Source organism: Mauremys reevesii, linkage group 10, assembly GCF_016161935.1.
Source record: "Mauremys reevesii isolate NIE-2019 linkage group 10, ASM1616193v1, whole genome shotgun sequence".
Classification (NCBI taxonomy): domain Eukaryota; kingdom Metazoa; phylum Chordata; order Testudines; family Geoemydidae; genus Mauremys; species Mauremys reevesii.
In genome coordinates, this window is record NC_052632.1 from 53,514,285 (window position 1) to 53,531,440 (window position 17,156).

General features: G+C 50.8%; 1 protein-coding gene across 4 annotated transcripts in view; it reads left to right on the forward strand.

Moving 5' to 3' along the window:
• Positions 1-17,156, forward strand: part of MGRN1 (mahogunin ring finger 1) — a 114,791-nt gene that overhangs the window by 86,782 nt on the left and 10,853 nt on the right. For all 4 annotated transcript variants that reach the window (XM_039491197.1, XM_039491196.1, XM_039491199.1 and 1 more), the window contains exons 9-11: positions 1,644-1,712; positions 4,373-4,532; positions 13,371-13,480. In XM_039491197.1, the coding sequence (XP_039347131.1) occupies positions 1,644-1,712; positions 4,373-4,532; positions 13,371-13,480 (339 nt within the window). The remainder of the gene's footprint in view (positions 1-1,643; positions 1,713-4,372; positions 4,533-13,370; positions 13,481-17,156) is intronic.

The window sequence follows — 17,156 nt, forward strand, 5'->3', positions numbered from 1 at the left end:
GCACAGCGCTCACGGAGCGCTCGCTCTCCCAGGAGCCTGACCCTCTGAAGGAGCTTTCTCATATGGAACCATTTCTCAGTCTCTGTTGACTCATGTGTATCTGCAGGCAGAACACCACATGCTGGTAACGCGTGTTGGGGAAACTTGGCTGCCACAGTGTAGAAGTGAGGCCTGCTGCTGCTGTGTTTGTCCAACCTTTCCTATATGGAACGGAGCAGGCGGGTCTGAATTTCAGTATGGCCATCCATGATTAAAGCTAAGCCATCAAGAGGGGCCAGGTCCTGCAGCACCCATTGAAGCCAGCTGAAGTTGCAGGTTCCTGTTTTAGGCCTGCTATGAGCCAAGTGCGTTTTGAAGTGCAGTATTATCAGTTGTGTTTGACGTAACCACTGTTCTATCCCTGCCCCTCAGCCAGTTCTGAAGCCAAGGTGACAGAAGCTCCCTAAAAGTGGAGGGGGTCACTGGTGCCGGAACCATAGCCCCACTTCCTAGTGCCACCCCGTCCCCAATGCCCTGCCCCAAAGGCCCCGCCCTCACCCAACCTTTTTCCTCAAGACCCTGCCTCCACTCGCTCCTCTCCCCCCCTTCACCTCACTTGCCCTTACCACCAGAAATGGTCCCCTGGGCCCCCCCTTTTCCGGCATCCCTCTCTGAAGCCCCCTCCTCAGCATGAAGGTGAAGGGAGGGGCTCTGCTTGGCGGTGGCTCATCCAGACTCTCTCCTTTGCTGTATAGGCCAGGGGAGGGCAAACTATGGCCTGCGGACTAGATCCAGCCCATCAGGGCTTTCAGTCTGGCCCGCGGAATTGCCAGACCCATGGCGCAGCAGGGCTAAGGCAGGCTCCCTGCCTGCCCTGGCCCTGTGCTGCTCCCAGGAGCGGCTGGCATCATGTCCCTGCGGCCCCTGGGGGAGAGGGGGGAGGCAGAGGGCTCCGTGCACTCCGCCTCCCTCCCCCCGCCCCCTCCGCAGCTCCCATTGGCTGGGAATGGGGAACCGCGGTCAGTGGGAGCTTTGGGTGTGGTACCCACAGACAAGGGCAGTGGCGGAGCCACCTGCCCCGCCCCACCCCCAGGAGCCACTGCCGGACATGTTGGCCACTTCCAGGAGCAGCACAGGGCCAGGGCAGGCAGGGAACCTGCCTTAGCCCCACTGCGCACTGCTGCCACCCCGGAGCCGCTCAAGGTAAGCGGCACCAGGCCGGAGCCTGCACCCCAAACCCCTCCTGCACCCCATACCCCAAACCCCTGCTCTGAGTCCCCTAACCCCCTGCCTTGAGCCCCTGCCACACCCGTTCTGCACCCCAGCTCCCTGCCCTGAGCCCCCTCCCGGACTCTGCACCACCTCCTGCACCCCAGCTCCCTGCCCTGAGCCCCTTCCTGCACACCGCACCCCCTCCCACACCCCGCACTCCCTCCTGCACCCCAACCCCCTGCCCCAGCCCTACTTTCATGGCTCTGCATACAATTTCCCCACCCAGATGTGGCCCTTGGGCCAAAAGTTTGCCCATCCCTTCCTCAGGCTGTGGCATGGTTCCAGGTGCCAGCCCATTCTCTCCCTTGTTGCCGGTGAAGTAACTAAAATGGAATAGATGCAAATGGAGCAGCTGTGACTCCTAGGCTAAGTGATGTCCCTTTCTTTCCTAGGTGGATCGGGTGAGTTACCTGCTTCAGGAGATCTATGGCATCGAGAATAAAAACAACCAGGAGACAAAGGTACTGGTGCCTAGAAACCCCCTTCTGCAGGCTGAGCCACATATGGGGCCTGGCTGTGCTGCCAGCCGGACTTGGCTTCTCCTTGGAGTTTGTTTATGGGCTGATACTTTATGTACCGGAGGTGGAGGAGGGGGGATCAGAGAGTTCAGGATTGAAATAGGCCATGTAACCTTACTACTAATCATGGCAGGCCAGGCCCTTCTGTTGTGATGCCACAGTCAGTAGTGAATTTGTCCCCTTAGGTTTTGTTCAGCAGCCTGAGGATGGGGCGCTGTGCCTGACGTTCAAAGGAGCTAGAGGGAGTTAGGCACCAGCTGCTGCTGGGTTTCAGTGGGCCCCTCTCTGCATAGCCCATACCAATAACGATCCATCATGAGAAGAGTCGTGGTGGTCTCAGCTGCTGCGCGCTCTGTCTCTGGTGCCCTGCACAGGCTGCTTCCCAGCCCAGAAATGTCTTCTTTTTCCTCCCCCGGAAGTGGGCCCTTGATCCCACCCCCACCCCACCCTCCAAGGTCACTCCTTGCAACTGATTTGTCCATTAGCACAGGGCAGGCTGAGGAGGGCTCTCTCCTCGTGATCCCTGAGGTTTGCTACTGTGGCTGTGCTTAGTGTGTGCAGGCTGGCTCCTCACTGCCAGGGATTAAGATTCCTCATGTGCCGGACCTGCCAGTGCAGTGCATCCCTTGGGCGTGGCCAGGTGTTGGAATGGACTGCTGTTCTCTGCGTGTCCCTGCAGTGGAGGAGTTGACTCTGGGTAGTCTCACTAGTGCCAAAGGGATTATATGGAAAATGCTTCAACTACAAACATAATCTTCTTCTCCTTGAGAAGACAAGCCTGGAATTTGATCCTGGGTTCTTGTTTATTACGTGGCCTTGGGCAAGTCATGTAACTTCTGAGCCTCAGTTTACCCATCCGTAATGCTGACCTTCCCAGCTCGGGGGACGGGGAGTGGGAGTCTGAGAGTATTCATCTGTGAAGTGCTCTGCAGATGAGAAGCATGGTGAGTGCCAGGTGTTGGCCTCTACAAATTTGACTGCATTTGTGAGTGCTGTACTCTATTCCCCAATGCTGCACTTGCGGGAGGGAGCGGGGTTCGGAAGGGAACTGAGCAGGGGAAGCCCTGCCCCTTCTCCCCCAGCCTCTTCCCAGTCCTGTGCTAACAATCTGTACCCTCTGTGTGGCTGCTCCACTAAGTAGCACCATGGGGAGGCTGGGAACTTTTTTCAAATCCTATTACCTGGTTTCCTAAGAGACTCCTCTTCGTGCTCCTGCTGTCTTCTGATGAGCCCTTGGACCCAGTTCTTTCAGACAGAGCCCAGTCAGTTCATGACTTCGGGCTGTTTGTTGTTCAGTTCCAGTACGCTGAGCAGCCAGTGTGAAAAGGGGAGAGGAAGGATGTCCTTGCGCAACACGCAGGAGCCCTGAAATAGATCAGGAACGCACACGATGTGCGCAGGCAGCTTCCAGCCGCTTGCTAACGTGGTCAGCGGGCTGGCTCACTCATCTGGCAGGAGCAGATGCTGTCTTCTTGTTTACGTCTCGGTCATCCCACAGTGCGGCGTGTGGCCCAGCGTGCGTCAGCAAAGAGAACTCACACGAAAGGACGAGCATGTCTGTGCACATCACTGAGGTCACTGATGGTTGGGCCCCAACAATTGTGACTGCTCCAGCTTCAGCAAGGGGTGCTGGTGTGGGGGGAGCAGGGTCTACTGGGCTGGAAAGACACCCCCCGCCCCCGGCTCCAGCAGAGGAAGCTGCTATGACTGGGAGCAAGTGTATTATGGGAATAAGTAAATAACTTTTCCTTATCCACTTTCTCAACATCACTCATGATTTTATATACCTCTATCATGTCCCCCCTTAGTCTTCTCTTTTCCAAACTGAAGAGTCCTAGCCTCTTTAATCTTTCCTCATATGGGACCCTCTCTAAACCCCTAATCATTTTAGTTGCTCTTTTCTGAACCTTTTCTAGTGCTAGAATATCTTTTTTGAGGTGAGGAGACCACATCTGTACACAGTATTCGAGATGTGGGCGTACCATGGATTTATATAAGGGCAATAATATATTCTCAGTCTTATTCTCTATCCCCTTTTTAATGATTCCTAACATCCTGTTTGCTTTTTTGACCGCCTCTGCACACTGCGTGGACATCTTCAGAGAACTATCCACGATAACTCCAAGATCTTTTTCCTGACTCGTTGTAGCTAAATTAGCCCCCATCATGTTGTATGTATAGTTGGGGTTATTTTTTCCAATGTGCATTACTTTACATTTATCCACATTAAATTTCATTTGCCATTTTGTTGCCCAATCACTTAGTTTTGTGAGATCTTTTTGAAGTTCTTCACAATCTGCTTTGGTCTGTGTCTTTGTTGCTGTGGTTAAAAAATGTATAGTGTGTTAGACCTTTCTGTGCTAGACTGAAGAGCCCATTATCAAATATTCATTTCCCGTGTATATACTCATAGGCTGATCGTCACCCCTTAACCTTCTCTTTAAGTTAAATAGATTGAGCTCCTTGAGTATGGATTGCAGCCTCTTTACCTTTTGAGCCATATTTCACCTTTGAGCTGCAAGGACCTCACTGAATTGCAGTGTCCCTTTCCTTCCCTGCGAAGTACCTGCATTCACGTGGCACTGCCTCTCCTCTCGTAACAGCCTTCTGACGATGAGAACAGTGACAACAGCAACGAGTGCGTGGTGTGCCTGTCCGACCTGCGAGACACCCTCATCCTGCCCTGCAGGCACCTGTGCTTGTGCAATTCCTGTGCGGACACCCTGCGCTACCAGGCCAACAACTGCCCCATCTGCAGGCTGCGTGAGTACACTCAAGAGAGGGCGCTGGTCTCGCTGCCATCCAGTGGGTAGCTGCAGTCTCCCCGTTCGGGTACAAAAGCCCTAACCTAGCTGGACAAGGGTGGCTTTACCTACGAGCAACACAAGTGACTGGTTGGTGCCCTGGGATCGTGGGTGGGGCAGTAACTTGTAGTCTGATTCTCTCCCCTCCCGCTTGGCCAATGGGACCAGAATGGGAGGCAACGTCCAGATGGACCTAGTGTCCCAGCAGTATGTACCTTCATCTTCCTTTCAGTCCACTCACTCTGTGTGTCAAGCTGGCAGCCCCATCTGGGAGAGGAAAGGGCCGTGTCTTTTATATAAGCATCACCGTTTTTCCTGAAGCAAACTGTCACTCTGGAGGGTTGATGCTAACTCACTGGCATTCTATTAAATTAATGGCGCTCTTGCAAGTGAGGAGTCTGTTCGGCTTCTGCCACCAGCCTCCTTTTCGTCCGGCATGTGGAGGTGTTAAATCCTTTCCATATCGGCTAATTCAGGGCCTATTCATTCAAAAAAATGAATGCCTGATGCAGAACAGAGTAACTGCAGCCCTGTCTCCAGCTAAGTGCCCTGTTAATATTTCAGCAGTTCCCGGGAATAGGACGGCAAATTGGATTAGGTCACAAGCATGTCCCCATACTGTGAGCTAATCAGGCAGGTTGGGGGATTGCAAGTTGGGCCTCGACTCTCATGAGCTCTTCCAGGCATGAGCATTCTTCTGAGCCTCAGGAGGGCCTAGCGTGGACACAAGCTCGTTGAATTGTAACCAGTGTGTCTCTGGGGCTGGGTGGCTAACCTTAAACTAAACAGCTCAGTGTTATGGTTTGAAAGGGCCGGAAGCAGTTGGCTTTCCCTGCTTGTTTGTTGGCCACCCCAAAGCCATATGATCAGCAGTATCAAACCATGGTATCAGATGTATTGAATCTATTCCATGCTCACCTACCTCTTCAATTTCTGCCCCATCTCCCCTGTACCCTTCACCTCCAAATTCCTCAAACATGTATTTACAGCTGTTGCCTTGAGTTCTTCTCCCCCGCTCCATCCTGGCTCCCCTCCAGTCTGTCCCCCGCTCACTGTCTTGGACTGTAAGATCTTTGGGACAAGGCCTGTCTTGGTATGCATTTGTGGAGTGCCCAGCATACTGGGAAGCTGACCCTGCTTGGGGTCTCTGGGAGCTACTGCAATATAAATATTTAAGTGTCCCCAGCTGCTTCAGAAGATAGTGTTCTCTCTGGTGCTCATAAATGTACCAAATACCACTTCTGGGGGAATTCTGTGCCAAAAAAATAAAAATTCTGTGCACAATATTTTAAAATTCTGCAAAATGCTGCATATTTTATTTGTCAAAATAACACAATATAATCACACCAGTTTCAATTATTTTTGGTCATTTATTTCAAAATACCCGTCAGCAACTATTTCTGTAACAATACAGACAACAAAAGATTCAGGAAATGTTTTTTGACCAATAGATTCCTTACTGGGCATATTAATACAGAACTCTGAGTAATAATTCATTTAAACTGCAATACAGAACCATATTTCCCACACCCCCCAGAATCAGTGCAAGGCTGGGGGGAGTCAGGGGTAATGGGGGAGCTGAGGGAGAGGGAAATAATTGCTGGAAAAGAACAGAGAAATGGAGAGGGGGGCAGTAGCTTTATAGGTCCTTATTTGAAAGGATGGGGATATTTAAATCTTCAACAGAGACTTTTAAATGGTCCCACTAGACATCATTTCTCCTTGTCATTCCTTGGGTTTCACTTCCTTGATACTTGTGATATCACCTTAGTTCTCTAGTCCTCCATAAGAACGGCCATACTGGGTCAGACCAACCGTCCATCTAGCCCAGTATCCTGTCCTCTGACAATGGCCAATGCCAGGTGCCTCAGAGGGAATGAACAGAGCAGGGAATCAACAAGTGATCCATAGAGCACTCCAAGAAAAAGAACCCTCCCCGCTCAAAAGTAACCTCTTTTTAAATAGAAAACACTTACGCTTTTGCTGTTTACATAACAAAAATAATGTGACGAAGCAACAAAGGCACAGTTGAGTCCCAGATAACCATGTTAAATAAATACATGCGCGCACACACGGCCTGGCTTCATATATACTGCTGCTCTGGCTGGTTTCTGGTGGCTTCCAAGACCTAGAATATAGTGTGCACCATAGAGCACTCTCAAACTCCTCTGTTCTGGACGACACAGAATCCCTTTCAGGCATTCTTTATGCATAAAAAAGCAAACAAAGAATCCCCCCATTTGTTTCCAGATCACCGTTAAAAAGGATAGCTGGGTCTTCAGAAGATCCTGTGTTAAAAACAGCATCTGATCATGTAACTAAAGACTATATCAAAATGCATATGCATTGAGGGGCGGGCAAATTAAGGTTGTACAGACAGGAAATACCAGATTTAAGGCTAACTTATGAGTGCTTCACTTTACAATCTTAACATTCTTTTTAACATAGTCTTTGATATTTTCTTTTTTTTAAAAAGCTTACTGAAAAAACTGATGCCCTCATGTGGAACCATATTGACCCTCACATGGGTCACCAGCGGGTTTGGGATCTTTAGATCCACAGCACAGATCTCTGCCACTTGAGCTGAGTAACTGGTAGTAATAGAAAGCTGTTATCTTCCTTGTGAACTGGCCACTAGAGGGAGATGAGCTGTGAAACCTACTGGCAGAGTGTTTCTATTTGCTGACAGTAGAGGAATGTAGAACTCAGGAATAGACAGAAGTGGTGGAAAAGGATAAGAACTGGGTTGGGGGGGAAGACGCACGCTGTGGGGAGACGGGCTGAAGTGTGTGGATTTTTTTTTTAATAACTACTAGATAAAACAAGTGATTGTGCACATGTATGTTCCACTGCAGGCATATGGGTGCCCAGTGCCTTCAAGTCAAAGGCTTTTGCCAGCAGTACCACTAGGTGGCACATGCACTCCTACTCTCCCTGTGCATTGAGCCAAGGCCACGAAAGGGGCATGTCCACCACCTCCCTCTCTGTTCCTTGGCACGGACAGGCACAAAAGCTGCTTAACCTAACTAGGGAAAGGTCTTGTGAGGGACAGATATCCAGTTTATACCTCTTCCCCCACTAAAAGAAAAAAGCAGAAGGATTTCTGCCAAAAAGTTCACTGTGAACCTGCACATGAGATGATGGATTCTGAATCCACAAGGAATGCCCCTCCAGCTGCCTGCATCTTGGAATGCAAGTCAGGAGAAAAACACTGCTCTTCCTCTCACCGTCAGCCTCCTCAAAGCATCCGAAGCATTCCGATGCTGACAAGCGGTTGAAATCGCAGTCTTCATCGAGCAAGCCTTCCAGTAAGGCCTTCAGTACCAGTTCGAGGCATTGTAAACATAAGCACTCACCAGCTCTGTCAGACTCCAGTTCCTCCAGGGCCATTGAGTCCTGTGCCTTTATCTTTACTGGGCCCCTCTTCACCTTTACAGACAATCCAGACCACCTTGGCAATGCTGGATCCACCAATGATCGAGTCAGTGCCTCTGGCTCCTTAAGCCTTCCTGTCTGCAAGAGATCTTGGGTGTCTCCTTTTACCAGCCTCTCCATAACTGCAGCACCCAGCTCTGGTATTGACCACCATAGGGTCATTGGCATTCTCAGCTCTATCCGCACCACTGGCACTGTCCGTACTGTCGACACACCTGGCAGCATCCACACAGACACATCTGGTGCAGTAGACATTGCTGGTATTTTCAACATACCCGGGACCACCAATCAAGTCAGCTTTGCCAGTGCGATAAGCACAACCGAAGCCTTTGTCATCACTGATACAGTCGACTTCAACGCTGCCAACACTCATTACCCCATTGGCATTCAGATCTCTTTATCCCATGCTATATACGGACTGCAGGGCCCATCTCTCTCAAGACCCCCATGAGCCCCAACAGGAATGCTCCCTCTGTTCCCTGAGGAGTCATACATTCCCTCTTCAGACTCGGAACCGTGTCACCATCCTGACCTTTCAGATCACCTCATAGACATCATGATGGGGCACAGATTCTAAGGACTATGACTCATCTTTTTTCAAGGAAGCCCCAAGATGGTGCTCTCCACTGTGGGAGGCTCCAGTTGTGGAGTTCCCCTCTTGGCCATACTGGTTGTGGCCCATTCCAAGGGAGCTGAGACCTCCTTCAGAATCTCAGACCAACCGGGGTCCCCTTCTCCAGTCCAAGAAGCTTTTCACCAGGCTCCTCCGACTGTCCCCTATTGAGGAGGATGAGATACTCAAGTAACCCCTGGATGTCCCTCTGTGCACTTCTTCATAGTCCCCAGACAAGGCTGTCACCCGCAGAGTCACCTCCAGAGGACTTCAAGGTTGTCCAGGACCTAATGTGAAGAGTGGCCTCTTCTTCAGAAGTGCAGGTGAAGTTCGTTCAAGAAAATCTGCACAGTCTCCTCGATGCTGTACAAACACCTGCTAGGGGAAGTGTGGTCCTTCCCATTGAAGAAGCCCTGCTTGAGGCCAGAGAAGACCCTTGGGCAAACCCCAGCTTCTGTTCCACTTGCAACCAAAAGACTTGAAAGACACTACCAAGCTCCTCAAATGGATTCTGATTGTTATCAGTTATCACACTCTCTGATGTCTCCAACTCACTGGTGGTTATGGCTGCCAATGAGCATTCACACCTGTCTCATCTCAAAGTCAAACTGAAAGACAAGTTGCTCGAGAGACTGGCTATATATGGCAGGAAAGCTCACTCTATAGTTACTCTGCAGATGAGGGTGGCTAACCATCAAGTTCTCCTATCCAGATATGATTGTATTAATTTTACAGTTTTAGCCAGACTACCAGAGAAGCCTAGGGAACAGTTTATGGCTCTGAAGGGCCCCTCATGGCAAAAACTTCCCTCCATGCAGCTATTGATGCAACTGATACGGCCCTATGATCCATGGCCACTGTCCTTGCAATGAAATGTTCCCCGTGGCTCCAGGTGTCTGGAATTCCAAAGGAGCTGCAATCTGGAATTTGCCGTTTGAGCAGTCTGAATTGTTCTCTCAAAAGACTGATGTCGTCACGTGCACCCTGGAAAACTCCTGGATGACTGAGCTCAATGGGGGTGTACACCCCAATCTAAAAGAGGAAACAGTTTAGACCTCTGTCCTACCACAGATCACATTTCCAGCAGAGATTCCAGGACTCTTAAGAGAGGATCCAGGCCTTCTCAGTGGCACCAGGCAGCTTTGTCTCCATCAGGCCCTTCTCACTAGACATCGACAGCCTCTTAACAGTCACTTTGACAGCATACCAGTCTCTCCATGTATCTCACCTTTTGGAAGATGCCTATTGCACTTTTACAGTGCTTGGAACTGAAATAACTGAAAGACAAGTGGGTGCTTAGCACTGTGAAGAGGAATGTGTTATCCAGTTCACCTCCCTCCCCCCAGCCCACCTTCCTTGTCCCTTTTCAGAGACCATTTCACAAGACTGTATTACTCTAAGAAGTACGGTCTCTTCTGCAATTGCAAGTGATAGAAACGGTTCATTGTCATCACAGAGGGATTCTATTCCTAATTCCCCAAAACTTCCAGGAAGTTGAACTGCTTTATTAAGAAAATCAAGTTCCAGATGGTCACCCTCACTTCCATTACCCTTCCCTGGAGAGTGGAGATTGGTATGCTGCCCTCGATGTGCAGGACACATACTCCTGGTAATACATCCAGGCCACAAGAAGCACCTTTACATTATAGCTTGAGATACACGCAACCAATACCCGGAGCTCCCCTTTGGCTTGGCACGTGTATTGGCCTGCCTGCACTGCTAGGTGTCCAGCATTCCCCTTACCTAGACAATTGGGTAGTGGGAAGTGCCTCAAGCATCCAAGTCCACAGCAGTAGCAGAGTCCTTATCAGAGGCTCTTGTCTGGGCCTGAAACTGAATTTAGACAAAGTTACAGCCAATGCAGCCGGGGCGGCTCTAGGAATTCCGCCGCCCCAAGCAGGACAGCGCGCCGCGGGGCGTGCTCTGGCGGTCGCCGGTCCCGCGGCTCCAGGGGACCTCCTGCAGACGTGCCTGTGGAGGGTCCACTGGTCCGGCGGTTCTGGTGGACCTCCCGCAGGCATGCCTGTGGATGCTCCACTGGAGCCGCGGGACCAGCGGACCCTCCATAGGCATTTCTGCGGGAGGTCCACCAGAGCCGCGGGACCAGCGGACCCTCCGCAGTCATGCCTGCGGGAGGTCCGCCGAAGCCGCCTGCCGCCCTCCCGGCAAAATGCTGCCCCAAGCGCGCGCTTGGCGCGCTGGGGTCTGGAGCCGGCCCTGAATGCAGCTCAAACTCCCTGTAACCTCTGGCTTCAGGCTGCCTCTGCTAGCAGCTGAGTGCAACAGGGAAACTCACTAATCCCTGGGTTGTCTTTAAGCATAAGCAAGCTGCATAAGTTGCAAGCCTGGTATATTCATAGGCTCCCTTTAACCTAAGTCTGAGCAAAGTGACAAAATTAGAGCTCTCCAGAGAGTGAGTTGGGGCAAGAAATGAGATAGAGGCAGGGTGAATTGACGTAAATCACCACATGGACAGCCTTGATTGCAATAATCAATTTAAATCAACTTTTCCACCTGTACTTCAGTTATTTCTACAGAAAGGTGCCATCATTGGTTGATATAACCATTAAAACATGTTGATTTACAACTAAATACCGCCTTTACACTAGATTTAGGACATCTTTTTGCTACCTAGGATAGTACACTATAACTACATACATTTATTTAAGCAATTATATAGCTTAATATTTTCAAATTCTTATTAATTGTATATTTTTAGTATGTTAGAAAATGGTGAATGATATATTGTTATTGTTTATTTACTAGCTAATTAACTTTTTTATCAGAATTTGTGTTAAGCTGCAATAGGATGGTAACTGGAATTTAATTAAACACACAAAACAGCACATAAAATTGATTTTTTTATTAAACAAAATAAGACCTTAATACAGTGCATTACCTAATGTGCCATATTTATAAAGCTTGACCTAAAAAGTTAGATATGTTCCCTGGATTCTTTACACCAGGGATCAGCAACGTTTGGCACGTGGCCCATCAGGGAAGCCCCCTGGCGGGCCGGGCTGCTTTGTTTACCGGCCTCGTCCGCAGGTTCAGCTGATTGCGGCTCCCACTGGCCGCGGTTCACCGCTCCAGGCCAATGGGGGCTGTGGGAAGCCGTGGCCAGCACATCCCTCGTCCCGCGCTGCTTCCTGCAGCCCCCATTGGCCTGAAGCGGAGAACTGTGACCAGTGGGAGCCACGATCCACCGAACCTGTGGATGCGGCAAGTAAACAAACCATCCCGACCTGCCAGGGGGCTTACCCTGGTGGGCCGCGTGCCAAAGGTTGCCTATCTCTGCTTTACACCAATAATGCGGACTTTATCTCAGAGTTTTTGATAGATGGAGTCAATATATTTATTTTTTATTTAAATGTTTTTAAAAATTATAGTACGATTAGGCTTTAACGTATTTTGTATTAAATTCAGATTTCATTTTAAACAGGTTTCTTTTTAAAAAGAAAAACTTGATTTATAGTGAAGAAAAAAATCTATTTTTTTCCCTCAAAAGAACCCATTGATTTGTCTGCACCCTGGGTAGAGACTGCTCTAGGGTAGTAACATGGAGGCAAACGTGAGCCTGTGAATGAAATGTTCTGTGCAATGAAACAAGGGGGCCCAAGTTTAACCACCTTGATCCTTTTGTATGAGATGGGTCGGGACCCATTTCAGACCATCTTGGAGTCTTGTTCATTGGGGGATTTCAGCGCATCTGATGTGCCTCCTGGCCTCAGTGTGTGAACAAGTCATCATTTAACTCCCCCTGTTACCAGAAAATTAATGCCCCATTAACACAGTGGCCAGCTCCTCATCCCCACCCTGGCCTGGAGCCACAAATCTGAGGCTGAGAAATAGCAAGGGGAGCTGTCTCCTGTGTCGTCCCCCTCCCCGTGCAGTTCTTGCAGAGCAGTCACTGAGAGCTGCTGACAGTCTCCTTGGCATTCTGTGTGCAAATCTGTCAGGGCCTGGCCTGCTTTTCTTTCTCCTTCCCACTTCTCTGGGAGCAGCCCCAGGCCTAGCCCCATCCCCCCACACCTCCCAGCACTAGTGCAGCACCCCATGCACCACCCCATGCACCACGGAGTCTTCCTGAGCCATGGCTGGGGCCCCCGCCAGTCTGAGGGCCTTGCAGTGCTGCCCCAAGGTGCCCGGGCCTGGTGACTGCATCTTTCCTGGGCCTGCATTGGGGATCACCACAGTGTACTCGGGTACCAACTTCTGGCCTCCCGCCATGCGTCAACCGCTCACCTCCCTGCGGGTTGCTGGCTGGGGGCAGACTGACACAGCTGGCGCTGGCAGCAGATGTAGGGCCATGCTCAGGTGAAGCCCCCCCCCCCCAGGTTAGTTATGAGAATGGGCACTTCCAGAAGGGTATGGGGTTGAATTTCCATATAAATAGAGCTGCCATTTCATTCGCTGCAGACGCTGCTTGGGGCCAAGGGCTCTGTCTGCTGGCAGACTGCTCCTCCCTCCAGTTTCTTGCACTAGCAGATGAGCTCAGGGGACTGGACACCAGCACTTGGCTTCCATGTGTTCAGCTGCAAGACCTTAGCCTGAAATTAATGCCAGTCAGCTGGAGGCAGCTCCCCCCAGGAGCCCCTGCTCTCTGGGGTGCAGGGTCTCACCAAGCTGAATTCTGCCTGCTAACGCAGTGTCTGAGCCATGTCCCTAGTGGAGTGGCTGTGGCACAAGGTGGCGCTGTCCAACACGCTGCTTTGGCCATCTAGTCACCTGTACAATGTTCCCTCCTAGCCTTCCGCGCCCTGCTGCAGATCCGAGCCGTGAGGAAGAAGCCTGGGGCTCTGTCGCCCGTCTCATTCAGCCCCGTCCTGGCCCAGACCATGGACCACGATGAGCATTCTGTAAGTAACTCACAACCCTGCATGGCTTCTGGCCCTGTGTCCCACCCTCCCAGGGAGCGGAGATCGGGCAGGCTCTCTGTTCTCCATTCCCAGGCTCCATTTCAGTTGGCTTGGTCTGTCTGTGGATGTCCTTTCCTGGGGCTGTTGGCCAAGGCCCTTTGAGCTGTGTTTGGGGTGAGCCTTTCCTACTTGGATCAGCTTCATGCTTGAGCATTCGAACCTCCTGCTCTTCTTGAACCCCTTGATAGCTGGGGGGCAGCCTTCCCCCATGGCTTGTGGCTTTTCAGAATGGCTGCTATCCCCCACACCAGGTTTATGAAGCTGTTTCAGGCCGGGTCTCCGCTCCTTTGTTAGCCAGCATGACTTTGAGCGGGAACTACCACCGTGTGCCATCGCATGAAGAGGTTTCTCTGGGCCATGCGGGATACAGTGCCCATACTGGAGTGGATAGCCAAGCTCTGGGGTTGGAAGAATAATTGGTTGCAGTTTGAGCTTGTGTGTAAATCTGCATCTGCAAGTTGTTTTGATGAAATGCCGTTGGCCTCCTGATTTCCCTCTGAGGTCTGCTCGTGGGCTGGCTAATAACCCCATATGTGGAGCTCTACCAGGGAAGCACACATCCCAACCAGTGGAAGTGCACAGCTAATTATAGAGAGATGTGAGATCTCCCAGAGCTGGTGTGATCAGCACCACTGGGGGGGGCTGTCAAATACGGCATTGCTAGCTGTTCTGAACGAAGGAGGTGTAACCTAAGACGGCTCCAGTGCGTTGTTCAGAGACTTGCTCCCCTTGCCCTTGTTCTGACGTATCACTATATGTACTCGTTGCTGTGCCCCAGATACTGGGACCTGCAGGTGTAAACGCAGTTCCCATCGCCCTGGTCCATTCCTTTGTGGACTCTAGAATGGAAGCCTCCATCCTGAACAATGTTCACAGGGGCTGACACCGCTCGCTGTCAGTGATGTGGTTGCAGATGAAACCACAAATAGACCCTCCTGACTGAGTGGCTGGGACCCCTTCACCCCAGGAGCCTGGCTCATGAAATCTTGTCTGAGGGGGAAGCGGTCACTACAGACAAGAAGTGAATGTCAGAATGCAGAGTTTGAGCATGGTATCTCCCTGACCTGACTGAGCTGAGCAGGTTTCAGTTTAAAAAAAATGTCTCTGGGCTGATTTCCAAATGGCAGTGAGGATCCAATGCTTTGCTGGGCAAAGGGCTGGTGGGCGAGACCCTCTCTGCTCAGCGTAGCAGAGAGCAGGTTTGTTTGGCCAATCACTACTCTTTGGAAAGGCAGTCAGTACGTTGAGAGAGGTGCTGATAAGTAGGCAAGGTGGGATTTTGTGGGCAATTGTTTTACAAACTGTGACGGGAACAGAAATGGGCATTCATTGCATTTTGTAAAAACTCAGTTACAACCAGTTTTCACCCAGCAGCCTTGGAGTAGTGCTGAGACCCAGCAAATGAACCTGCTCCAGGCAGCGCGACTGCTGAAGCAGGGTGCAGAGTAAGGTGGAGACAGCCTCACGAAGAGCTAGGCAGCTAGTTATAAAGCTCTGTCCATGAGAATGGTCTCAGCTGGGAGTGATACGGGAAAGGAAAATTCTTGTTTCAAATATGATTATGATCTTAAATGTCGCTTTAAATCCCCCAAAGTGAGCACTGTCTCCCTACCCAACAGGAAATGTGCAAGGGAAACAGTGAGTGGTCGCATTAATCACCAGGAGTCTCGCTGACATGTGAGACCATTCCACGTGCGAGGGCTTGCTAACACACTGGGCATTATGAAGGAGCGAAGCCCAAAGTGCCCTGACCCCAGCCCCTGCTCCCGTTCATTCTGACAGCACTCGCCCCCTTCAGACGTTCGCTCGCCCCCACCTGCTGTGCTGGAGGGAAGCAGCATTATCCTAGTTTTACAGATGGATAAGCTGAGGCACAGAGAGTGTTGGGAGACTTGCCTGAAGTCCAAAGGGAGTCAGTATCAGAACACAGGGATTCCTGGCCCCCACCCTGTACTGGAGCCCTGAGATCACAACCCCTTCTTTCTTGTTTTCCTGCTCCAGACTCCTAAGACTGGGCAAAAGAGCCTCTGTTGGGTTCCTGTTCCACCCATGGGATTGCCTGTGGGAGCTTGTCTGGATTTGTCTAGCCCCTGATCTCTTTGAAAGGCGTGCTTGGGCTTTCTTTGTAAAACTTGTTCAGAGAGGTTGGGATTGACAATATCAGAGTCAAACCAAGTCTCGGATGCAAGCAGAACGGACTGGGAAAGAGACTCCTGCACACCTTGTGTAAAGCAAAACAGCTTGGTTGTGAAGTTGCTTAAAAAAACCCTCGAAAACTCTTCTAGTTGACAGTTGAGTGAGTGTTTGCACCTTGGGACTTGTTCGTGCTTGGGGTGCAGCGCAACGAATCAGCCACCACCGGGCAGGGTCTGCGCCTTGGTAAGCAGGAGGGGGAAGCACAGCTGAAGTATAAATGCAAGTGATGGACCTAAGAGAGGGAGGAGCGATCCATTTTATCCCCTAGCCCTATCCCATGAGTCCTGCAGCTACCCTCATCTTCAGCACCAGGGAGGCTCCTGCTTCCTCTTGCTCCAAGCAGCCTGGGGGCTTGGCTCATGGTGGAGCGTGGCACACTGGGACCTGTGTTCTCTGCAGGTCACATCTCTTCATTAAAGATGAGGGCTGTTGTCTGATGCTGTTATACAAGCTTGACAGAGCCTGCAGCCTCCTCGCAAGCTGCAGATGCAGCCTTCCGAAGGTCACGCAGGGCACCCTGCAGTGCTGTAAGCAGAGCAATAGGCTTCAGGGACAGCTGGGTGGTTAGTGCCCAACGAGAGGGAGCCACTGCTTAAAGATATGTATAAGTTTCAGTGACTGATTCGCAGGGCCCTGCGTGGCCCCTGCTGTAGAACTGAGCTACAGCACCTGAGCTTTCGCTTAAAAAGAAAACACAAAATCAAAAGGTTGGTTCTTGCCCCTCATGACTGCGACGAAAACATCCCCAATATAAACCAGTCTGTTACTGTCGCCTCATGTCTGCTGCCTCCTGAAACAGGAGCTCTGAGCTGGTGTCTGTAAACAGTGCCCCCTCCGGCTTGGTGGGGCAATAATCCTGGAACCTGGGGACAGTTTTAGTGTCAATGCAATTAAGTATTTCATTGCTCGCTTAGCCCACTGTCCCTCACTGCCTCTCCAAGTGCCTAAACCCACAATGTGCTGTACCTCGCTGCCATGTCCTCCAGCACGCATGCACCAACCTCTACCAGGCACTCGTGCTTTGTCAGTGCAGACGTTGTTGGCACTGAAAGGCATCGCAAAGTGAACTGGTTATAACAGCTCAGTCAGTGGCAGAGATGCTGAGCTGAACATATTCTTTATATTCCTCCTCCGCACAGTAAAAACTTCCCTTCGTGAATTTACCGGCCCACCCCCAAAACATGAGCACCGCGGTGCAGAATGGAGGTGCAGTTTGCCACTGATGATGGTGATTAATAATTGGGTTCAGTTGACATTGGTTGAACTGCTTTTAACAGGACACAATCAACATGTACTGCATATCCCCTCAGCCCCCGGTTTCCCACTCATGTGAAAGTCCCAGACAAACAACAAAGGAAACTCGCTATGTGGAGGAAGCGGCAGGAAGGGCGTTGGATGTGCAGTAGAAATAAACTGACAA